Genomic DNA, 21,512 nt, shown 5'->3' with positions numbered 1-21,512 from the left:
AATAGATAAGCTTCAGAAGATTATCTGTGGAAAAAGAGATGTCAGGCACATATCAGAATAAATATGAGCATTTATTTGGCACCTGAAGGCAATGTAAAATCCTGGCAGTGGGAAGTGGAAAGGTTCTATAACCCAAATACTTCCATATGATACTGACCCAAGGGTAGGACTTGGCAACAAGTCTCGAAATCACCCAGCTCACAGAATAAGTATTAATTGAGCACCTGAACTACTACAGGCGGAGCACTGTGCCAGGGACCATGCGAGACATGGAGAACATTGTCTGACACATGATATCTGTCTTCCCGAGTTAGCAGTATCAGTGGATAAAACAAAACACATGGAAAAACCCAAAGTATAAATACTAAACTGTATATACTGTTAAGGGGAAGTTTTGTCCAAAAATAGGATTCTAGCTAGGGTTGCTTTTTTCCTTCCATCACCCAAAAACATTTAATGAAGACCTACCATGTGCCAGGCACTGGGTATATACTGGTGAACAAAAGAGACAAGGTTTCTATCCTAAGGGAGCTTACAACCTAGTAATGAGACAGAAGAGAAGCAAGCAAATACATAATTATAAATCATGCTAAGTGCAATGAAGCAATTAAACAGGATGAACACGGAAGGTTATTTAGAGACAGGATGGCCTGGGAAGGCCTTCTCAAGAAGGTGGCATTTAAGCCAAGACTTGTGAGGAGTGGAGTTCTGTAGACCCCAGAAGAGTGTCTGTGATGGTCCAGGGTAGGAAAGAGCTCAGAATGTTTGAGAAACTGAGGACAGCGCTGGGGCAGTCACTTAGAGGGAAATCAGCCTTTTCCGAGGTTCAAGAGGAAGGTAAGGGCCCTGCAGGCAAAAGGTTAGGAGTCTGCACCTTACTTCAGGTGTAAAACAAATAAAAGCAGGGGAGTGGTATGATCAGATTTATACTTAAAAACCCCAAACCAGGGCAACCCGGGTGGCTCATCGGTTTTGTGCCGCCTTCAGCCCAGGGTGTGATCCTGGAGACCCGGGATCGAATCCCACATCGGGCTCCCTACATGGAGCCTGCTTCTCCCTCTACCGGTGTCTCTGCCTCTCTCTCTCTCTGTGTCTCTCATAAATAATAAAAAAAAATCTTAAAAAAAAAACAAAACCCAAACCAAAATCTGTCCTAGATTAGATTGGAGGGGGCAAGAATGGAAGTACAAGAGAAGGCCCAAAGAACAGGAAAAGCAGATACATGGCACAGATAAAGAAGGCTTCTAGGGTACATAGCACATAGAGCAACAGCTTCTCTAAGATGGAAACATAGGAGAAGGGGACACAGGCCATATGAAATCAAAGGGGATTTAATACTGAAACAGAAAGCAGGAAAAAGCTACTACATTATATCTACAAGCAGCCAAATGATCCAATTAAGCAGTATTTTCTAGACTGATTTGGTGGAGGCAGTAAATGGGATGAAGGGAGAGATGAAGGGGAGAAAGGGGAGAAAGAGGAAGTAGGGAGATAACAACTAGGATGCTTTTTTTTTTTTTTTTTTAGAAAAAGACACTTCAGAGGAAGCAAAAGATAAGGTGACAGGTTACAAGGTATGAGGAAGAGTATCACTTTTATCTGCCTCCACTAGTACTCTCTGCTGAGGTTCACTTCAGTAACAAAGCTCAGAGAGAGAATAACTGATTAGAAGATCTTTGGAACTTCCCCAGGCAAAGATCAGTGAGTTCCAGGTACAAGGTGTCCATGCTGTAAACTCTGCTGAGAGGCTGGATTCCTAGAGCCCAAAGGAACTGAGAGTGGAGCGGACAACACTGCCTTCCACTGGGTGGCCTTGTGGTACCGCAAGGGGGCACACAGGTCACCACCACGCCCTTGGTGGCACCTTGCCGCCAGTCCCATTTGTTCTGAGACTAAACAAAAAATGCCTACGCTGAATCAGGACACCTTCCAAACACTCAGTCTGGTATAAATGGGGTTTGAATAGGGAAGAAACAAAAGACAGGAGATGGTCTCTGAAACATCTTAGCTAATGTAATAAAAACAATTACCAAAGTGCCGGTCTACAAAAGCCTTGGGGGCAGGAACCGAATGCAAACAGTGAGGGAAACCCACAGGCCCTCTCCCCATAAAGACACTGTGTTCATTATATTGTTGGCCAGGCTCCTCTACAGCAGCCAAACACTCCTGACAAGCGGTCCAGCCAGACCTGGCTCTACAGGAAGGGAGCTTTCACAGGAGGAGCTGGCCTGTGGTCCTGCACGACAAGGCAGAGATGACAGGCATACTCCACAAGCCTGAGAGACTCCCAATCCCTGAGGGAGAACAGAAACCGTGCATCGGAAGAAAAGAGGCTCCATCAGGCCTCCAATGGTCCAGCAGTCTCCATGTGGCAGGGCGGTGGGGACGGCATCACGTGGGAGGGTGTCCTGGGAACAGGTAGAGGTGCCGGCACAGAGTGCTGCAGTACTCAGACATCTCCTTGCAGCGGTGGAACTCGGTGCCGGGGGCATAGCCTTCACGCTCCTTGATGAGTGCGTTCACCTAGGGGGGGACAGAAACCCATGGTCCCCAGGCTGAGCATCTGGTGTTTTCACCATCCCAGCACGAGGGGAAGGCTACAGAGATGACAAAAGACATGGCGAGGGAGGAGGAGGGTGGAACCCGTGCACATGGAGCTGAACGGAGGCTACCGACCTTCACAAGCATGTCGGCCACGTGCGTGTCACAAGCCCTCTCGGAGAACACTTGAGTGAGGGCCTCAATGTACCAGGAACCCCGTTTGGTGTTCCGCATGGCAGCAGTCCCTGTAACCAACGACAGGTGTTAGCCACAGTGGAAGGTTGAGGGATAGCTTGAATGGCTGGATGTCCCAAACTCAACTTCTGTAGCACCCTGTACCCTCCCCTGTCAGAGCGCCAGATGAAAAAGCACACATCCCGGAGAGTGTATCCTCGGACCCGTCTCTGGAACTCAGAATACCTCTGAGGCAGGCATAGCCACAGATCATGTCTGAGCGTGTGGGCAGTCGGGTTTTCAGCAACTCCTCTTTGCTGGCGTCACTCTCCTCGCACTCAGAGGATCCCGTGTGGTTCTTTCCATCTTGCTGGTCGACCCCACGGTCGGTTTCATCTGTAGCAAAGGCAGACAGAATGGACAAAGATGTTATTTCCTCCCATGGCTCTTGGGTCTGCCACAGGCCAGCTAGAGTTCCCTGCCACCTTGACGGGGAAGAGCCATTTCCAGCTGCTGTCTCCAACCTCTGGCTGATGAGTTAAAAAAAAAAAAAAATCATTACTCCCACTCCTGCCCAGCATGGCTCCATTACTCAGAGGAGTACCCAGAGGCCAGCACCATGCTCAAGCATCTGCAAACAGATGCGGTCTGAGCTTTATCCACTCTGTGTAACATGAAAAGTGCTGATCAAACACTCCTTGTAAATAGAACTAAAAATCGTTACGTCCCTAATTTATTTGTTCAGTTAGCAATATACCTGGAAGTCATGGTGCTTTTTATGACAATACACAATTAAACACTGATAATTCAGTTTTACACATAAAAAAGAAAAACCAAGTTAATAAACCAATAATATGATTACTATGTGCATGCTATATAAAAATCACCTCAAATCTATGTATTAATAAAATATTATAAAACTTAACATGATCAGAAAAAAAAACCCCAAAAACTAAACATGATCAGTTTCCAAATCTCTCTCTCTTTTTTTTGAAGATTTTTATTTATTTATTCATGAGAGACACACAGAGAGAGTCAGAGACACAGGCAGAGGAAGAAGGCGGCTCCCTGCAAGAAGCCTGATGCAGGACTCAATGCTAGGACTGTGGGATCATGACCTGAACCAAAGGCAGGCGCTCAACCACTGAGCCACCAAGCTGCCTTGTCTTTTGGTATTTTTAAGTTACTTACTCATTAATTTCATAAGCCAAAGTGTAGCAGGCATCCAAGATTTAAGAGAAATTTAAAAAAGGAAAAACTTAAAAAATTGGAATAATTTGACTATTTTCCTCATATGATTAAAAAAGAACACCATTACTCAATTTTAGCAGTCTTTCAACATACCCTGAGTACATGTCTAACCTCCTGACCCAGGCCTTATCTATGCCCAGACATATTCTTATTTGACACTGCAGTTTGATTTTGGAGGTGGGCGGGGGTGTGATCTGTAGGAAAGAGACAGGGAGGACACACACGTCAACACACCAAACATAAGAGAGCAGAGTCTTCTACAGGACTTCCTGCTCCATGCAACACAGAGGACCGAGAAGGCAAGTGAGACTATGGAGAGAACTATGGAGAAATGACCAAAATTCACTGACCCAACAAAAAATTATCGAGCAACTGCCATGTGCCAGGCACTATTTTGCATTAACCCTAAGGATGTCAAGATTCCTGCCCTTATGAAGCTCACACTCCAGTTGAGGAGCCAGCCAACTAGGGAAGGGGCAGTAATTTTATAGACATCAATTATATTAACCAAGTACAACACAAGCCAGGTGAGCTCAAATCTTCAAAGGTCATCTCTTGAAGGATTTCATTTTCAAGAAAGATTCAGGTTGCCCCAGGAAAGAGCAGTTTCTCTCTATCCAGACCTGATATTATACATGTCTCTGAATATAGAAAGAAAAAATGATCACAGAGGTCTTTATTTCATTTTGTTTTGCCAGTAATACCTCCTAAAGGACACAAGCCAAGCTAAATCTGTCCCTCAAGAAAAAGGAACTTCTTTCTTTCCTTCATGTCTCAGATCTATTAATCAATAACTATTACTGCTTCTTCCAATAACATAATATTCCATCTGTCTTCCATATTACTGTAACAATTCTTGAGATTAATTTCATCCCTTTGTTCAATATTTATTAAGTGCTCCCATATCAGACAGTGGCCTGGGCCTGGGCATCCAGCTGGTAAATCAACAGTAAGTTCCCGCCCTCACATACTCTTTCCTCACTGCAGCTCCCCAGCATGGTAATCAGCCTGGGGAAGAATCCATCACATTATTTTCCTGAGCTACCAACAGCTCCACACCATTATCTGAAGTCCAAAATCTCAGTTTGACTAAAAGCTGACCATCAGCTGGATGGATGTACCTCCTGCAGCCAGCCTGGTCTTACTACATGCCTACACAGATGCCCAGTCTTTAAATTAGATCTGGGCAGACTTCCGGCCCAGCACAACATTTTGGGGGAGGGAGAGGATGACCTTTCAGTCTTGGTGTGCTTGTCACCTTGTATTCCTGTTTCCTCCGAAAGGCCCTATTTACTACTGACACCTAGGTAGATTTTATCATTCTGGGTCCAAATTAAGCCTTACCAAACATTAATACACTTACTAAATGTCTTTAGACCAATCCAATTCATACCAATCTACTCCCCACCGCTTACTCCTCATGTATGGTTCGTGCCTCACTGATTTCTCCCTTGCTCAAGGCCTCTGCATTATTCTCACGCCACTTCACGTACATTTGCTTTACCTTTCTAGTGACTGGTAGGCTCTTTTGAGAGACACATTTTCTCTCTCTCTTTTTTTAAGATAGGAGTAGTTTGAAAGACCACACTTTTTTTTTTTTTTTTTTTTTTTTTTGCTTTTGTGACAGTATCCTAGTCATGTTGTAGGGCCTAAATAAATTATATTCTTTGGTGGTATTAGGAAGAATATTATCAATGTTAATCATTTACATTTGTTGAACACACAAGGGATAAGAAAAGGATTTGTCCCATGTTAGGACAAAGTGACTTTTAAACCAAACTGTAAGCCCCTTGAGGGCACTGACCATGCTCTATCAGTCACGGCTGGCCTTTGCTGTGCTTTTTTACTATGAGCCAGGTACTGTGCTAGTAAGGCCTTCACATGCATTCTTCCATTCAGTTATCACAACAACCTGATGAAGTAGATCTGATCGCTACCCACATTTTATATGGAGAAAGTTAAGGCAGAAGGACATCAAGTAAACTTCTCTAAGTTTAACCAGTCTGTGGTTAGAGCTTTTAATTATTACTCTCTCCCTCCAGGATGAGAAGTATGCCTGCAGGTCTTCGAAGCATACTCTTGGCATCGCAGCTCTCAGAGGCTAAGAGACTGTATGCAAGAAAGAGGAGGGATCAAAGCAGCTGAAGGACGAGTGAGAGCCAAAGCCCGACTTGGGGCTTCCGCACTGCTGGCCTGTGAGATACACGCATGAGGCAGAGAAGAGGCACCGATGGAGCATAGATAAAAAGAAGAGGGGAAGAGGTCTGGAGAGAGGAAAAGTGGAAGGGTACGAAGTGAGAGAAAGAAGAGATGGACAGAAGATCCTTAACTGCAATGAGTAACAAAAAGAAAAGCACACCCAAGTTAATAGCATGGAAGAACTGAGAGTTCTCAGGAGAGAAGGCAAAGGCGCTGACAAGGTGAGTCCTGAGAAGAGGATATGGTGGCGCACAGAGAGCTGACCAACCTGAGCGCCATGGGCTGCCCAAGTCCCAGCACACCCCATGCATTGGGAGACACTTACAGAGCAAGAGAGGCGGTGGCAGCAGTGAACAGAAGGTGCCCAAGGGATCCAATAGCACCTGAGAGGAGCAAACAGCAAAGTGAGAGCTGGTGGGAGGCTGCCCAGGAGCCACCACCCAAGTGTGGATCTGCCAGGGCACTCACCTCCACGGCAGGCCTGGATGAAGAACATTTTCGGCTTGTTCTGTAGGTTTGGGCAGCTGGCATTGTCAAAGAGCCGAAAAACTTCCTGAAGCTGCCAGAGAGAAAGAGAAGAGAAAGGAGGTTAAGTAGACTGTAGGCCTTCCTGAGTCCTGTATACACGACAGCAGCCACTACTAGAGATGGGCCGGCTGGAGGGGAAGTCACCTAGTGTGAACAGCTGTTGGCAAGAAGATGACACACACCTGAAGCAGTTTGCCGTCCACACCATAGATGCCTCCCTCCACGCCATGAGAGAGAAGTGCCACAATGCAGGAGTCAGTGACACGGTGGGCAGGCAACTGGGCAAAATTCTGGAGTTTCTCTTTCATTTCCTGGAGGAAAAACACATTTTAGTGTTGTCACTGGAGTCTGCACCAACTCTCTCTTTGGTGTTTGAAACCCTTTTAGAAAGAAAACGTTTTCTGTATTTACAATGTGGTCAATGATAAGAGAAGTCAGAGATTATGTGAGAGGCTAAAAAAAGCTACGGACTCACCAGAAAAATGCAGGACTTCAGAATATAATTTCACAAACCCCAAACTCACTGGGATATGTTAAGAACTCCTGAACTAAACCAAGTTACTAATGAAGCTAATTAACTTTATCTACTTGCCACTTTGGGAGTGGCAAGAAAGCCAATCCTTTCTTAGAGCAAATGCCCTTGTACATCAGTGGCATGACGGGGACCACCAGGTGAGCTACAAATGAGTAAGATACCTATCAAGCCATTAGGAAAGAAGCTGTTCTGACAAAGGGCTAATGGAGTCATGATAATAGGGAGTAACAGTACTTCCATACTGTTTTCGGTCTGAGATTTTAAGTTCCCAGAGATGTGATGGTATCTGCACAAAATGCTCCATTCAGGGAAGAGCACACTGTTGGGAGGATTCTGCACAGGGCCACAGCTACACACATGAGCTATGGGATCAGACAGGTTTGACCCCTGGGTTCATAAACCTGAAGCAGGTATTTGGCTCCTCACAGCTCTAATGCTCATTCTGTAGGAAGGTAATGAAGAGGAAATTTTATCCAAGTTCATAAAGATCAAATGAAATGCTGCACAGAAAGGATTTATAACGATGTCTGGCACATACTGCCAAGTTCTGCCATTATTATAATGTGCATATCTAACAAAGAGTAAGAGTCACGATGTGCTTTTTTCAAAGAAACGTACTCCTGGTCAATCTTGTAGTCCAACTTAAGATCTTGTCTGCTCTGCATCAGGTTGCCATCCATAAGTATCAAGAGTGACCTTAAGCATTTGGCCCATCCAATGGAGTATACAAAATAGTATAATCCAACACAAACTGTTAAACCCATGTCTCCCTCTACAACACAAGATGTCGGCTCACCTGAGATGAGCAGAGGAAAAAAAGTTCACTTTACTGTGAATTTTAGTGAACTATAATGAATGTATAATGATAGCAATCTAGGCAGGACAGCACAACTTTATCTAACAGTTATGGTTCCAGTTATGGTTCCTAGTAAAAAACACACTTGTATAAGACCTTGCAGCAGTTCTGGAAACTTGCAAAAACACAAAGTTTTGGGCCCCAGCAAACTGCGTTTTAATAAGCTCTTCAGGTGATTCTCACATGCTGAAGTTTGAGAACAACTGATCTATATTTGTTTGCAATACTTTTGTTCGCAATACTTTTGTTCGTAATTACCTGCAAGTCTGCAATTACACTAGAAATGAAGAAATTGGCTTTATTAAAATGTATGTACATTTTCTGAGCAGCGAAGCCAACCATGATATTGGAAATTTAAGGTTATCACCTTAAGATACACAAATTTCATCTATTAAAATAATATATAATCTCAGAATACAGAAGTATGAATGCTTTTCTGGAGCTGATCATAATAGAATTTTAACACAGCATAGCTGAAGTTAATTTTGTTGGAACAAGGCAATAAAAATGTATGTTTGACACCTATTCAGGAGCATTTGGAACCTACACGAGACTGTCGATCAATAGAGGTCAACAAAGCTCTAAGTAAGAACACACACATTCAATAACTGAATTTAATAGTACTAACCTGATAACTGGGGTTTATTTACTTTGGGGAAATTTTTCCAAAAGCAGCATAGCTTAAAAATAGGATCTCTAGATTTTTCTTTTTCTTTTTTTTTTTTTTTTTAAAGATTTTATTTGTGTATTTGACAGAAAGCACAAACAGGGAGGGAGAAGTAGGCTCCCCACAGAGCAGGAAGCCTGATGCAGGGCCCCATATTAGGACCCTGAGATCATGACCTGAGCTGAATGCAGATGCTTCACCGACTGAGACACCCAGGGGCCCCTCTAGATTTATTTCTGATAAAATTACAAGTGCTTCTAAAAATAGCAAGGTTCTTTTGCCTGTGCTTTTGGCTGGGGGTTGGGGGACACAAGAGAAGAGAATAAACTATAAAGCCTCTGATGATATGCAAAATTTTATGGCTAGCTGCATTTTCCAGGGATAACCCACAGCATATCCTTACATTTTCAAGGCAGCCTATGACCCAAATGCAAGTTAAAAATCAATACCACTGGATAAAAGGAAATTTGCCACTTTAAAACATATCTCATTTCCTAATATTTAATAAATTGTAATTCTAGATCTAATAACCTCAGGAGGGAGACATAGTACAGAAGACTTTGAGGATCAAGAGAAAAAGTGAAAACCTACAGAAGCAGTGAGAATACCCGTGTACTGTCTAGCACTGTCAAGTGAAGAGGGTTTTCTCTAAGACTACACTGCTTTGAATTTCTTTTTTTTAAAGATTTATTTATTTATTTATTTATTTTTGATAGAGAGAGGGGGGTAGGGCAGAGACACAGGAGGAGGGAGAAGCAGGCTCCATGCCGGGAACCCGACGTGGGACTCGATCCCGGGACTCCAGGATCGTGCCCTGGGCCAAAGGCAGGCACTAAACCGCTGAGCCACCCGGGGATCCCCCTGCTTTGAATTTCTTAATGCAATTATTTCTAAAGTCAAAAAGGTATAATGGGGGGAAAAAAGGATCTTAATTTTTTTTGGTTCTCTTTGCTTACCAAATAATACCATAAAAATACTGAGTCCCTTGAGAAGTCCTACCAGGAAGTAAGGAAGTACTCTGTGAAGACACCTAAAGAATCAAATGATCATACCCACTGTAACTACTTGGTTTTAACTATATCTGAAAAGTTGATTGGCCACCATTGGAAACTGGCTTTGCAATGCCCTCCTCACATTTCTGAAATCTCCAGAGCTGCAGACTAGGCTACAAGGTGGGTTCTATCCCAAGGTTTGGTCCTACGCCTCTTGCTCGTTACTCTAATTTCCTTCTCAAAGATCTCATACTCTCGTCACTTAAAGTATTTCTCCTACACAGGTAATGCCCAAATCTACATTTTTGGTTTAGACTTCTCTGAGACCCTCAATTCCTTCCTTAATTTTTCTATCTTCTTCCATATACAATCATTTAATCACTAAGCAAGGACAGTACAATCACACCATTATGCTATTTTCCATAAACATTCTGTCCAGGTGCCCAGCATCTTCTACTGGCATTAGGATTTCAACTCCAAACTGGATTCCCTGCCACTGTTCTCTACTTCATTCTTTTCAATGGTGCCTCGAATCATCACTGTGAATGTATCATCTTTTTGTTTTAAAAAATTACGAATGGTTTTCTAAAACAAGAAATTCAAGGCCCTGGGATTCTGGTCCCATATCTCCAATCTTGTTTTTGGCACTCCTTTGCCCTAGGCCTTTGGTTTACCCATTAGGTCCCTAACATTACACATTTCTTATCTAGAGGCTATTCTCTCTGCCCAGGACCCCTTCACCACTCCTTTGTGCTTTAGTGGCTTCTATCTTTCAAGGCCAGTTCAAATTTCACACCCTCCATGTATCCTACTGACCAGATCTACCCAGGAGATTTTTAATTTCTCTTAACTACTGTAGAAGACAATGTCAACTCTTCCTTGGTCAGTAGCAATGTAAGGGGAAGTACTTCCTTTTTTGCTGTCAAGATTCCCTCATTTAACTGAGGTCCTATGAACTTAAGATTCATATTTAAAAAAAATTTTTAGTAACACATATAGTCCCCCCTCACCATTATAAAGTGCTCAAAATTAATTAATTAATTTTAAAAGTAAGCTCTACGCCCAACATGGGGCTTGAACTCACAATCCCTAGATCAGGAGTTGCATGCTCTACCAACTGAGCCAGCCAGGTACTGCTAAAGGGCTCAAAACTTCAATCGATTGCAATTTCAGTTACAGGACAATGTAACCAGAGAATTAGACAGAATCCAATAGGTACTTGAATCTGCATCAGGTTTAACATAAATGGGAATGGCATTTGTGAAGTGGGACTTATGGGCCCCCAAATCTGCTGAATGTCTCTGAAAAACAGTAATATATAGCTGACTTAGTGATTCAGAATTATATTTTTAACTATCAAGCAAGTAAAAGCTGTTCCAGCTGTGGCTTTGAAGCAGGGATGGGTTTACTTTTGTTCATGGGCTATTATTGCAAAGCTGGCAAAAAGGGCATGTAAATGATAATACTCAGGAATCTTTGTTGAAACTGGCCTTATCAAAAAGTATAGCAAGTACACAATCATTCTCACAGAAGATAGGTAAGATACAGAAATAAAGACCACAGATAATGCTGAAGACAAAACAAAGATTCTCTATCTCAACAAAGTGAATATCCTAGAAACTTTGCTTTTACCACTGACATTCCCAAAGTCAAGTTAAGAAAGTGCTATAATTCTGGAATCAAATGAAGAATGGGGGTGGGGGAGGATGGGTGATATAGGTGAAGAGGATTAAGGAGCGCTGAGGAGCACTAATGATGAGTACTGGGTAATGTATGGAAATGTTGAATTACTATAGTGTATACATGAAACTAATATAACACTGTATGTTAACTAAGTGGAATTAAAATTAAAACTTTAAAGAGGAGGAGGAAAGGGATGGAGAAATGGAGAAAATGGAGGAAAAAAAAAGAATTGGTATCTATTTATCAGTTTCAGAACAGAAATACCTAAAGGTAACTAAGTCAGTGGTACAGCTCAGTAATTGGGGTTAACAGGGAATAACAGATAATGAAAATGCTTGTGATCTGCAGGAATCTAGTCCAGAAATAATCTACCTTAAGATCTGTCTTGTGGTCACGTAACTGGACAGACTAAGGAATTTCCCCATGTTAACTCATTAAACCACCATGGACAGCTCTAGCAAATGTCCATTTGCAAGAATGTCATTTGCCAAAGTAATCTTCTGAACAGTAACTGGAGTTATAAGCAACAATATCAACCAAGAAGTAAGTGTCCTGTGTTGTCCTGGCTTATAAATAGCTTTCCTGATTGGTGGGGCAAATCTCAGGGTGTCCTCACATCCTGAGTGACTGGGAATGAAGTTTCTGAACTTCACTTATATATGCCCTAACCTGGGACCTGTATTATTCAGTGAGAGCACAGTGACCCCCAGAGGTTAACACCGAAGCAGCTGGCTGGCCTGAATTTTTTTTTTTCTTTACTAGACTGCAACATGAGACACAGAACAGAACGAGTAAAAAAGTAAGAAGAAAATAACTTGAGTAAGACCCATCCAGCAGGCAGAGGAGCAGAGGGTGTTCCTGGCCCCAGTGTTGCCCAGCTCTCTAGTGTACACATTAGATGTACCTGTGCAGTCTGGTCAAGTAGAACATGGACTTTGTAGCCCAAGAGCTTGAAGAGGGTGACCAGAGTGCTGTGGTCCACATCCCCTCCAGAGCGAAATTCCAGGTCTTTCTCTCCAGTGAAGTGCACATTGCTCAGCACCAGTGCCAGGCCACGAGGCCGAGACTGTAACCTATAAGCCTGAGGGGTGAGGGGGAGATAATTAGAGCTTCTTATGGAGAGAAACTATGTTTCTTCAACTAAACGAGACATTTCAAGAAAACAAAGCCACCATATTCTCGTTAACTACACTAAGTCAGTACAGAGAAACGCTCAGAGAAGATAACCAATGAGTACTGACTTTCTGACTGACAAAGGAGATATGTATGCAAACTAAGTTCAGATGCCCAGGAAGGGTGTCTCATTTCCCAACTCTTCCTCCTGCATTCTGTAGAACTCACCAGCTGGTAGTGTGTTTGATAAAACTCGGGAGTGCAAGGCTTCACCTGAAGGCAAGGAGGACCATCTCCGTTGTCTAGGGAGTGTTCCACAGTATCTGTGGCACAGAGAGCCAAAAAACTAGTATACAATCTATATGTTAATCCCAGTACTTCATTATAACCCAAGGCACCTTGTTGAACTGGGGTTTTAATCATTACTAGTCTTGCTCATCCCCTATATTAGAAGATCCATGAGGGCATTTTTTTGCTCACCACTGGATCCTCTGCACTTTGCTCACATACAATAGATGCTTAACTCACTGAATGACTGAATGGGATATCTGATAAAAGCTTTGTTCTCATCACTAGACTACTCAGTCAAAAGGCTAGTGGCCCAAGGTGCAGTCTTTCCACACCCTAAAATAACAGCTTTAAGGAGCCAGGCAAGTCATGGGTAGGAATTTCCTACCTATACCAGTTGTTCTACGGGTTAACTGCCATAAAAAAAATAATCTGTGATGGAGGGGAAACAGGCCCAATGAACATCCCATCTAAACTCTAATGCTAGTCCTTAACAAATTCACTGAGGAGACTATACCCAGTATGAATGAAAATAGGTATCGTGCAAGGGCAGAGTCAGATATCAGTCAAGAAAAAAGTCAACCTGTGGGATGTGTTATCCCATTGATTCTCACCTGGAGACAGGCGAAGTTGTTTCTGAGGGGGACAGGACTCACACATCGGGAAGGTGAGACTCAGGTCGTAGTCACAGCTCAACTGTAAGAAATCAGGACCCACCATGCCAGGCCTTAGGGAGATGGTCCAATCTGAATAAAAACACAATCTAGTCTCCCCTGCCCGGTCTCAAAAATTCCTTTCCCACCAAAATAATCCTTCTCAATATGTCACAGGTTTAGGGCTTCATACCGGTGGGAGTCCATGCTGAAGACCAGAGAGGGTTGTGAGCAACAGATCCTCCAGGTGACCCTGCTTGGTCTCTCTCAGGGCCACACAGAAGGCATCAAAAGCCTGGGGACCCCTCTTGGGCAGCAAGTTGAGAAGTTCCACATTTTGGCTGAAGCCGCCCACTTTGGCCTAAGATAAAAGAATACAACATTATTTGAATACATTTGAATACATTATTCAGCTCTAATTCTATTTCTCCAGATGACCTTCCCAGTAATCTCAAGAATCCTCTTACAGGAAAAATACATGTATGAAAGAAGTCTCTCCTATTCTTCTTCTTTTTTTTTTTTTTTTTTGAACGATTTTATTTATTCATGAGACAGACAGAGAGAGAGAGAGAGAGGCAGAGACACAGGCAGAGGGAGAAGCAGGATCCCAGTGCGGAGACCAATGTGGGACTCTCTCCTGGCATTCCAGAATCACACCCTGAGCCAAAGACACAACTGCTGAGCCACTCAGGTATCCTCTCTCTTATTTTTCTTAAATTACCCATCTTTTCTGTTAAAGGCTTGAGGGTAGAAAGGCATTTTCATTTCCTTAGTGAGGTTCGACATCCTTAGCATACTTCATCATGCTCTGTCCCTACTCCTAAAACCAATTTATTTATTTAGTATTTCTCTTTTTCTTCCAAATACCTGAATGTGCTCCCTCATTTCCAAGGTGATGATGTCCTTCTCCAGGAGGTGTTCTAACAGTTCACTCAGCAACAGCTGTTTGGCTAGCACCACTCGGTTCTTTTTTAGTGCTTCCTGATGGTCAGGATGCATGCCACACACTCCCAATATCCTACAGATAAAAGGCAGAGGGAAAGGCCATCAAGCACAAGATTTGGCACAGAAACGTAGAGTGGAAGAGGTGTGAGTAGGAAGAAAAAAAAGAATGGGACTTACGATAACCAATACTAGGCATATTTTACTGAATCTGGTTAAAATCGAAGTAGTATTAAGCAGTAACGCACTTATCATAAGGAGATAACATACAATTTTTTATAGAGAATGTTCAACCGAGACCATCTTCTGAGATGAATAGTTTGTCTAGGGGAAGGAAATACCTAACTGGACCAAAATAATACACACAAAAGCACACATATATTCATGAGAAGGAAAACTCCTCTGTCTGACAGACCAATTTCAATTAAGAGATTATTCCAGAAAAGCTTTCACATCATTTATCTAGACTACTAGAAGTGATAGGAGTGAAAATGATCCTGGGTGAGGAATAAAATAATTTGATAAAATGGCAAAAGCCAATGGTTTCCCATGAAGGCCAATGGCTGGCTTTCAAAGGAAGTACATGAGACAGGCTGACAGACACCCACATTACTCTCTAGCCCACTTTATACCAATTATACCTATTGTTTTTAAAACTTCAGTTCCTGTGACAAAATGACCAGAATCATGTAAGAATGAAGAACTGAGTAAGTAGCAAGTATACAAAGTCACAATTGATAAACACCAGTGACAAACACAACATAACGAAATCAGTTGAAACAGTTATAGCATAAAGGCTAAATTATTTTGGTAATTTATCAGGGAGGTCTTTATTTCAAGGATTCCTTGGTTTTGCTATTGGGTTTGGAAAGAGCGGCTTCTGTTTGCGAATTTTAAAAAACCCATTTCCAACAGATTATCATCTCTGCACCTAGTTTATAGAAGTGCAGAGCTCCCCATCTTCTCAGTTTCCAAAAGCATGACAATAGTAAGGGCCCGATGGCAGTGAGAAAGGGATGAGATAACAGCTTTAGTTTATACCTAAAAAGCCTTTTCAAAATGAATACTGATTTCAAAAACATTAAAATCTGTGTGTGGGGGGGGGGGAGGAGGGGTTGGGCATCTTAGAATGAGTTAAATACTGTGCATTTATAGGATGTACTTGGCTTAACTCTAGGTTAAAGATTTATAGAGGAGGGAAAAGCAGACTCCTGGAATTGCTGAGAGAGACCCAAGAAGATGGCACGTGGGATCCTAAGGCAGAGAAAGTTGTCAGTAACTAACATTTCCAAGGCTGGAAGCAGCCAACTAGGGTTAAATTTGGGGTTTGGGACAGTGATATTTGAAATTCCATTTTGCTCTTCCTCTGTCTCTCATGAATAAATAAATAAAATCTCTAAAGAAAGAAAGAAAGAAAGAAAGAAAGAAAGAAAGAAAGAAAGAAAAGGGATCCCTGGTGGCTCAGCAATTTAGAGCCTGCCTTTGGCCCAGGGTGTGATCCTGCAGACCCGGGATCAAGTCCCACATTGGGCTCCCTCTGGCTGTGTCTCTCATGAATAAGTAAATAAAATCTCCAAAAAAAAAAAAAAAAAAAAAAAAAAAAAGGAGAGAGAGAGAGAGAGAGAGAGAAACTCCATTTTAACTTCAGGTTTCCGTTCTATAGAAATACTATGACCCCAAACCTTCAGTAGAAACCCGCCAAAAAATACATCTTACAGAAATCAAAAAATCCATTTACGAATCACCTTAGAAAACACCAAAGCAGTGACAACGACTGCATATATGAAACTCTGGTAAAAGTAAGTGTTATTAGGCTAACTGCAAGACATCACAGCTGGATGCTGGTATTTCCTCAAGATACATATCACTCATATCATTTGCTGGGACAGGTTTACTCAAGTTCCTTCCCTTAATTTACCAGTGGTGTTTTCTCCTTAAAGCTTTCTCCTCCCTCGGTTTCCCTGATCCGATTCTCTCCAGTTCCTCTCTCCGCCTACTATGTTCCTGCTCCCTCACAAGACCTTGCAGCTGCCCTTAAACGTGGACACTCCATTAGGAACACCCGTCAAAGAGCTGCTGCTCCCGATTCGATTTCATCCATCGGGATGATCTGCTAATTGGCTCCCAGTTCTTAACTCTTTTCAAGTTCTAGATTTAAATTTTTTTTATCAAGATTTTATTTATTCATAGAAACAGAGAGAGAGAGAGAGAGAGAGAGAGAGGCAGAGACATAGGCAGATGGTAAGGCAGGCTCCCTGAGGTGAGCTTGATGGGAGACTCGATCCCCGGACTCCAGGGTGACCGCCTGAGCCGAAGGCAGATGCTCAACCGCAGAGCCACCCAGGCGCCCCTAACCTTAAGACTTGCAATCACTAACTCATTAGGTTTGATCTGAAGCATTGACCATTCTCCAAACCCTTGCTCCTCCCTGTAGTCCACCCGAGTCGGAAAGCCGCAAATGTGGTCTCTCCCGAAGTGACCATGATCACCTGGAACTTCAGGACACGGACCGGGAAGGGAGGAGGGCGAGGAGACAAGGACACAAAGGCAATTCTTAAGCCTGGATGCGGTCTTTCTCCAGCTTCTGGCTCCACAGCCCTAAACGGATCTTCTTCTGGGCCTGCACCACGCACGGGGCGTGAAGATGTCATCCGGGGTGATGTCGACCATGGAATCCTATAACGGGGTGGAGGCGGAGACACGCTTGGGGGGTCTCTGGGAACCACCTGGTCCTTTCAAAGTCCTCAGGCCCCAAAGCCGGTGGCGACGGCTTTGAAACCCTGATAAGGGCAGCCCGGGTGGCTCAGCGGTTGGGCACCTGCACTGGGCCCAGGGCGTGATCCTCGAGACCCGGGATCGAGTCCCACGTCGGGCTCCCGGTGCATGGAGCCTGCTTCTCCCTCTGCCTGTATCTCTCATGGATAAATAAATAAAACCTTAAAAAGTAAAAAATACAATAAAAAAAAAGGCGCTGGTCAATACGCGTCGTGATGGGGCCAATTCCGGGCTCCGCAGGTCTCGTCCGTTTGTACGGGAACGGAGCAAAGCTCCTCATAAAGGAGTAAGGGGAAAGGCGGGAGGGAGGATGTTTCGGAGAAGCGAGAGCGGGCGTCCCGGCGGAGCTCCTCCAGCGCACAAAGCAGGCTGGGGCGGCTGCTCCAGGGGCACAGGCCGAGCGAGGCCGCCCGCGCGCCCCCCGGGCTCAGCCCGCCCCCCCCGCCCCGCGCGGCCAGGCCCAGGGGGCGGGGGCCCTACCAGCCGCCTCCGCGACCCTCCCTCACTCACCTGCGCCCTCTGCCAGCGGCCGTCGGCGCCTTCCGCTGCAGGGCGGCCGGGCGGCCCGCGCTCGCCGCCGCCATTTACCGCTTTTCCCGGGCTGTGCGCGCCCCGCCCACAGTCCAGGCAGACCCAGCGCCCTCGCGCCCTCCGCCTCCCAGCCCCGGCCGCCCGCGCACTGCGCGCCTGCGCGCCTGCCCTGCGCGCCGCGGCCCCAGCCCCGCCCCCCTCGTCGCCGGTGCGCGCGCAGCCCCGGAGCCCCGCCTCGGCCGCGCCGTCCAATGGGGTGAGAGAGCGCGCCGGGCGGAAAGGGAAGGGGCGGGGGGAGGCGTCGCTCCGTCCTGCGCCGAAACCCGATTGGTCGGCGGTTCCCGCGGAAATCACGGCCGCCCTGGGGCGCCTCCGCGCCTGCCTCCCCCGCCCGTGGGCCGCGCGGTCACGGGCTGGCCGCGCTTTTCGCTTTATTGAGTTGTTGGGGCCGGGCCCGAGGAGATGGAGAGCCCCGCGAGGCGCTAGGTACCGCCCCGAGGAGGAATGCCCGAGTGGGGAGCGCACCCCTGGGGGGCGGGGCAGCTCCCGGCGGCCAAATCCTACGACGCCAACGGCCGCAGAACATTCCAGAAAACGTGGTGTGGCGTTAGGGATCCGAGGAAGGTGCGGGGGGGGGGGGGGCTGGGGCAAAACCCCGCAGTCGGAGCGCAGGTGTCCTGAGATACTCCGTCACCTTCGCCGAGCTCAGGTCTTTTGTTCTTTATTTTATTCAAGGCTCTCAAATTTGGAGGCCCCGCTCCCTTGGGGCCGCTTACGTCACTCCCCCCTCCCCCCGCTAGGCTGGGAATCCCGCGCTGGAGACTGCGCTGCAGGCCTCCCCCCGGGGGCAGGAACCGGGAGCAGGGGCCCTCGCAGCTTCCATCAGTTGTGCTTCCCCAGGAGGAGGCGCTCCCAGGCACCCTGAGCCCGGACTGCCTGCAGACGCAACTATGCCCCTGGCGCCTTCTAGGAAGCCTCTCCCCTCTGTCCAGAACGGTGGTCCGAGAGAGAGAGAGATTGAGGGATTTGCGGATGACTTCGCGATTGAAAACAACGGCAGGATTTGGGATCGGAATAGTAGAGTTAAAATCGTTTCTATGCTGTTTTTACTAGCAGTGCGCCCCTGTGCAAATGCTCAGACTTCACCGTCCCTTGGGATAATCCTCTTTTTTTTTTTTTTTTTTTTCCCAAATGACCGGTAGGAACGTCCCTCGCGGCTGGGAAGCCTAATTGAGCTAGGAGAAAGAAGCACTCAGAACAGAAACGACACAGCTGTCACTCACGTATTTCTTTTCTTCCTTCTCCAGATTGTCTGGATCAGCCTCTCCCCGTCTAACTCTGGAAATATCGGATATGGGGTAGGTAGCTGACTCAGTGTTAACCTTAAGACTCAAATTGTGCCGAGTACATCTCAGCTGGAAAAGGTGCACGACAGACCGACTCTGTTCTGCGTTCAGTTCCCTAAGCAGAAGCACAGTCCCTGACACATCGCAGGCCCTGGGAAATGCTGGTCGAGTTCATGAATGGGTCTGGTGCAGAGATGATAGATCGCAGGAAAGTCTTTTAAGGGGGCGTCCAGTTGTTTTCAAAGAAAACATTGTCATCAGGTTGACCAAAGCTGACATCATAGGCAGGGGGAGGAGTCAGGGGCTCCAATTTGGGGGGCACCCCCAAGCTCTGCAGATCAGGGACAGTGGACGTGACCCGGGGTCCCCGAAGCCGAAGGCTGACTGGAACTCTTCCAGAGTTTTGTGGGGTCATAGATCCCTCTGAGCCCACTCGCCTTTCCAGTCTGGCTCTATCGGGCCCCTCTGGGTGGCTAGGCTGTCCTTCCTCAAGTCCTGGGGGGATGACAACACTGCTGTAGGGCGGTGGTTGATCGGACTGCTGAGGGCGGCATTGTGATTCCACCACAGCCTCTTCATAGGTTGGCACCTCAAAGGCTTCATTGTCACTGAGGGAGAAGAAATAAGGTCACTGGGGGCCTCCTGAAAGGAGTCTGTTTTCGGTTTACTGTCTTCTAGTAGCAAAAGACCCACCAACCCCTGACCCCACTCATCCCCTCACTGATACCAGTAACAGGAAAGCAGAGCTGTACACCTGAGAGACTAGCGGACATGGGGGAAAAGGGTCCATTGTGCATTCCTAGGATTCAGCCCACCCCTTAACTCACCGTGCATTGCCTGAGGCCCCTGTGCTCTCCGTCTGCCTTGATCGGTACCCCCATTCCAGAGAACAGGCCAGGAGGCAGACAAGGAAGAAGACACCACCCAAGGTGAGAAAGAAATAAGCAACAGGGGCGATGTCTGGCTTTATGCCCAGTAAAGCCAGCCCCAGGAGGAAGGAGGCACAGCACAGGAAGAGAAGCGGCTTCTCCAGTCTCCCCCACAACTGGCTTGGCACCATGGCCCCTCCCCAGGCTCCTGCAAAAAGACAGATGTTGTGTCTCAACCCGCAGTTGGCATCCCAGTGGGGTCAGATTCCAAAGTAACCATCTTAGACACCTTAGGGTTTTAGGTTCTTCAATCTCAAATCAAGTAAATAGCTCAAATACATGATCTTCAGGGTTCCCTTCAGTTTTGTGATTCTCTCTAGGATCACACCGTTGTCCCAGGATATCAGTATGTGTGGGGTAGCCAGGAAATAAGCCCAGGTGCCTTCATGTGACTTACTGTGTCGTGGCCCTGCTTTCCTTCCTTCTTCCTTCTTCTCTGCAATCTCCCTTCCAGCTCTATCTTTCTACACCATCCAAGACCCAGTCCCGGCTGGCCCTGCCTGGAGCCTGAGTGCTCAGCAGCATCTGTGGAATCCAGGTGATGAGGCAGGCCCTACCTTTTCTCTGTAATTGCTCAGTACTGGATCTCCACCCTAACCCCACCCCCATCTCCCCAGTCAGACCCCACTGGGGAGGGAGGTTGGGGAGGAGCACCACTTACCCTGGTCCAACCCCATCTTCCCGTTTCCTCTACTCAGCCCATGCTCTGGTTGCGGGAGAAAGTACACAGGGATGCAGCAAAGCCACAGGGACACAACTATGTGAGAGAATCTTACAAAGGCCTAGGGCAATGGGCAGAGGCTTAGATAACTCCTGATCCCTCCATATCTGCCAAGGTATCCCATCTTCTACCGGCCTTAACTCAGTAAGCTCAGATTTTAAGTTTCCTGTCTGTAGTTACCGCAAAGGCTGGGAGGCTCCTGGGGAGAAGCCTTCTTTTCCCTCCGGAACACAGCAGCAACATCTAGGCAGCAGCGCCCCCAAAACAACCTATCAGGAATTTCCTGAACTCTGCATAGCAAGAAAGCACAGACTCTAGATAGGGGCCAGACTCCCCCCTGCTTGAACCTTAACCCCAATCCCATGGCCCTCCCACTGTTCTCACCGGCGTTAGGAATTCCTCCCTCACCTGTCTGGACCGACTCCACAGAAAGTAGGTTGTACGGGAGCCTAGGGGAGCCGGAGGAAGAGGGGGTGGAGCCACTGGGCTCCACCCACTTTTCTGTTCCAATCCCTCAATTCCTGCCTAGGCTTCCCCCTCCCCTTTCTGGTTACAGCCGACCTGCTATTGCCCCACCCTGATTTTTTTTATTTTTACACTACTCACCCCCTACAGTGCCTTAATGAGCGTGCTCCTGCACCCCCCTCCCCACCCCAGTGATCTTTGTACTTAGGATCAGAGTTATATTCAGTTTCTTCATCTCTTCTCAATGTGCACTGTATTCCGAGTAGTTTGTCTTCTATTTAGGTGATATATTTTAGGCCTGGAGCAGAGGCCATGGCTTATTT

The 21,512-nt window shown here is 46.1% G+C and overlaps 3 protein-coding genes across 29 annotated transcripts in view; 1 reads left to right on the top strand and 2 right to left on the bottom strand.

Annotated features, from left to right (window-relative positions):
• Positions 1–52: 52 nt before the first annotated feature.
• CASP2 (caspase 2) lies at positions 53–17,877 on the bottom strand. 4 transcript variants are annotated; one of them, XM_077850229.1, is made up of 12 exons: positions 17,708–17,820; positions 16,912–17,098; positions 14,348–14,498; positions 13,674–13,841; positions 13,442–13,523; positions 12,768–12,862; positions 12,331–12,507; positions 6,876–7,004; positions 6,634–6,724; positions 2,962–3,111; positions 2,677–2,786; positions 53–2,523 (listed from the first exon to the last, which is right to left on the bottom strand). In XM_077850229.1, the coding sequence occupies exons 3-12, from the start codon at positions 14,477–14,479 to the stop codon at positions 2,392–2,394; spliced, it is 1,266 nt and encodes a 421-aa protein (XP_077706355.1). In that variant the 5' UTR covers positions 14,480–14,498; positions 16,912–17,098; positions 17,708–17,820; the 3' UTR covers positions 53–2,391. The 4 variants fall into 4 exon arrangements, with proteins under 4 accessions (XP_077706355.1, XP_077706356.1, XP_077706354.1 ...); XM_077850230.1 differs by having other exon boundaries at positions 16,933–17,098; XM_077850228.1 differs by lacking the exon at positions 16,912–17,098 and having other exon boundaries at positions 17,708–17,875.
• Positions 17,878–18,025: 148 nt separating this feature from the next.
• The window catches only part of LOC144285016 (uncharacterized), a 293,890-nt gene continuing 290,403 nt past the window's right edge, over positions 18,026–21,512 (top strand). For 10 of the 21 annotated variants that reach the window (XR_013353385.1, XR_013353390.1, XR_013353389.1 and 7 more), the window contains exons 1-2: positions 18,026–18,214; positions 19,036–19,086. The gene's annotated coding sequence lies outside the window, so the exon portion shown is untranslated. The remainder of the gene's footprint in view (positions 18,215–19,035; positions 19,087–21,512) is intronic. The other 11 variants (XR_013353396.1, XR_013353399.1, XR_013353395.1 and 8 more) reach the window with 5 other exon arrangements.
• TMEM139 (transmembrane protein 139) lies at positions 19,013–21,206 on the bottom strand. Of its 4 annotated transcripts, none has more exons than XM_077850241.1 (4): positions 21,109–21,158; positions 20,401–20,528; positions 19,902–20,151; positions 19,013–19,682 (listed from the first exon to the last, which is right to left on the bottom strand). In XM_077850241.1, the coding sequence occupies exons 3-4, from the start codon at positions 20,132–20,134 to the stop codon at positions 19,292–19,294; spliced, it is 624 nt and encodes a 207-aa protein (XP_077706367.1). In that variant the 5' UTR covers positions 20,135–20,151; positions 20,401–20,528; positions 21,109–21,158; the 3' UTR covers positions 19,013–19,291. The 4 variants fall into 4 exon arrangements, with proteins under 4 accessions (XP_077706367.1, XP_077706363.1, XP_077706364.1 ...); XM_077850237.1 differs by lacking the exon at positions 21,109–21,158 and adding an exon at positions 20,665–21,052; XM_077850238.1 differs by lacking the exon at positions 20,401–20,528 and having other exon boundaries at positions 21,133–21,206.

Source organism: Canis aureus, chromosome 15 (assembly GCF_053574225.1).
Source record: "Canis aureus isolate CA01 chromosome 15, VMU_Caureus_v.1.0, whole genome shotgun sequence".
Lineage (NCBI taxonomy): Eukaryota > Metazoa > Chordata > Mammalia > Carnivora > Canidae > Canis > Canis aureus.
The sequence above is the reverse complement of the archived record's forward strand: the minus strand, read 5'-3'. Positions and strand labels throughout refer to the sequence as shown.

What these genes read in the sequence shown, in the direction of transcription:
- TMEM139 (XM_077850238.1), bottom strand. Translation starts at nt 20,134, where the DNA reads ATGGTGCCAAGCCAGTTGTGGGGGAGACTGGAGAAGCCGCTTCTCTTC. An exon ending in GGGGCCTCAGGCAATGCACG is followed by an intron (nt 19,683 to 19,901) that starts GTGAGTTAAGGG and finishes CTTCTCCCTCAG; the next exon opens with TGACAATGAAGCCTTTGAGG.
- CASP2 (XM_077850228.1), bottom strand. Translation starts at nt 17,781, where the DNA reads ATGGCGGCGGCGAGCGCGGGCCGCCCGGCCGCCCTGCAGCGGAAGGCG. An exon ending in TTCAGCATGGACTCCCACCG is followed by an intron (nt 13,524 to 13,673) that starts GTATGAAGCCCT and finishes GATTTCTTACAG; the next exon opens with TTGAGCTGTGACTACGACCT. An exon ending in TGGACGGCAAACTGCTTCAG is followed by an intron (nt 6,725 to 6,875) that starts GTGTGTGTCATC and finishes TCTCTCTGGCAG; the next exon opens with CTTCAGGAAGTTTTTCGGCT.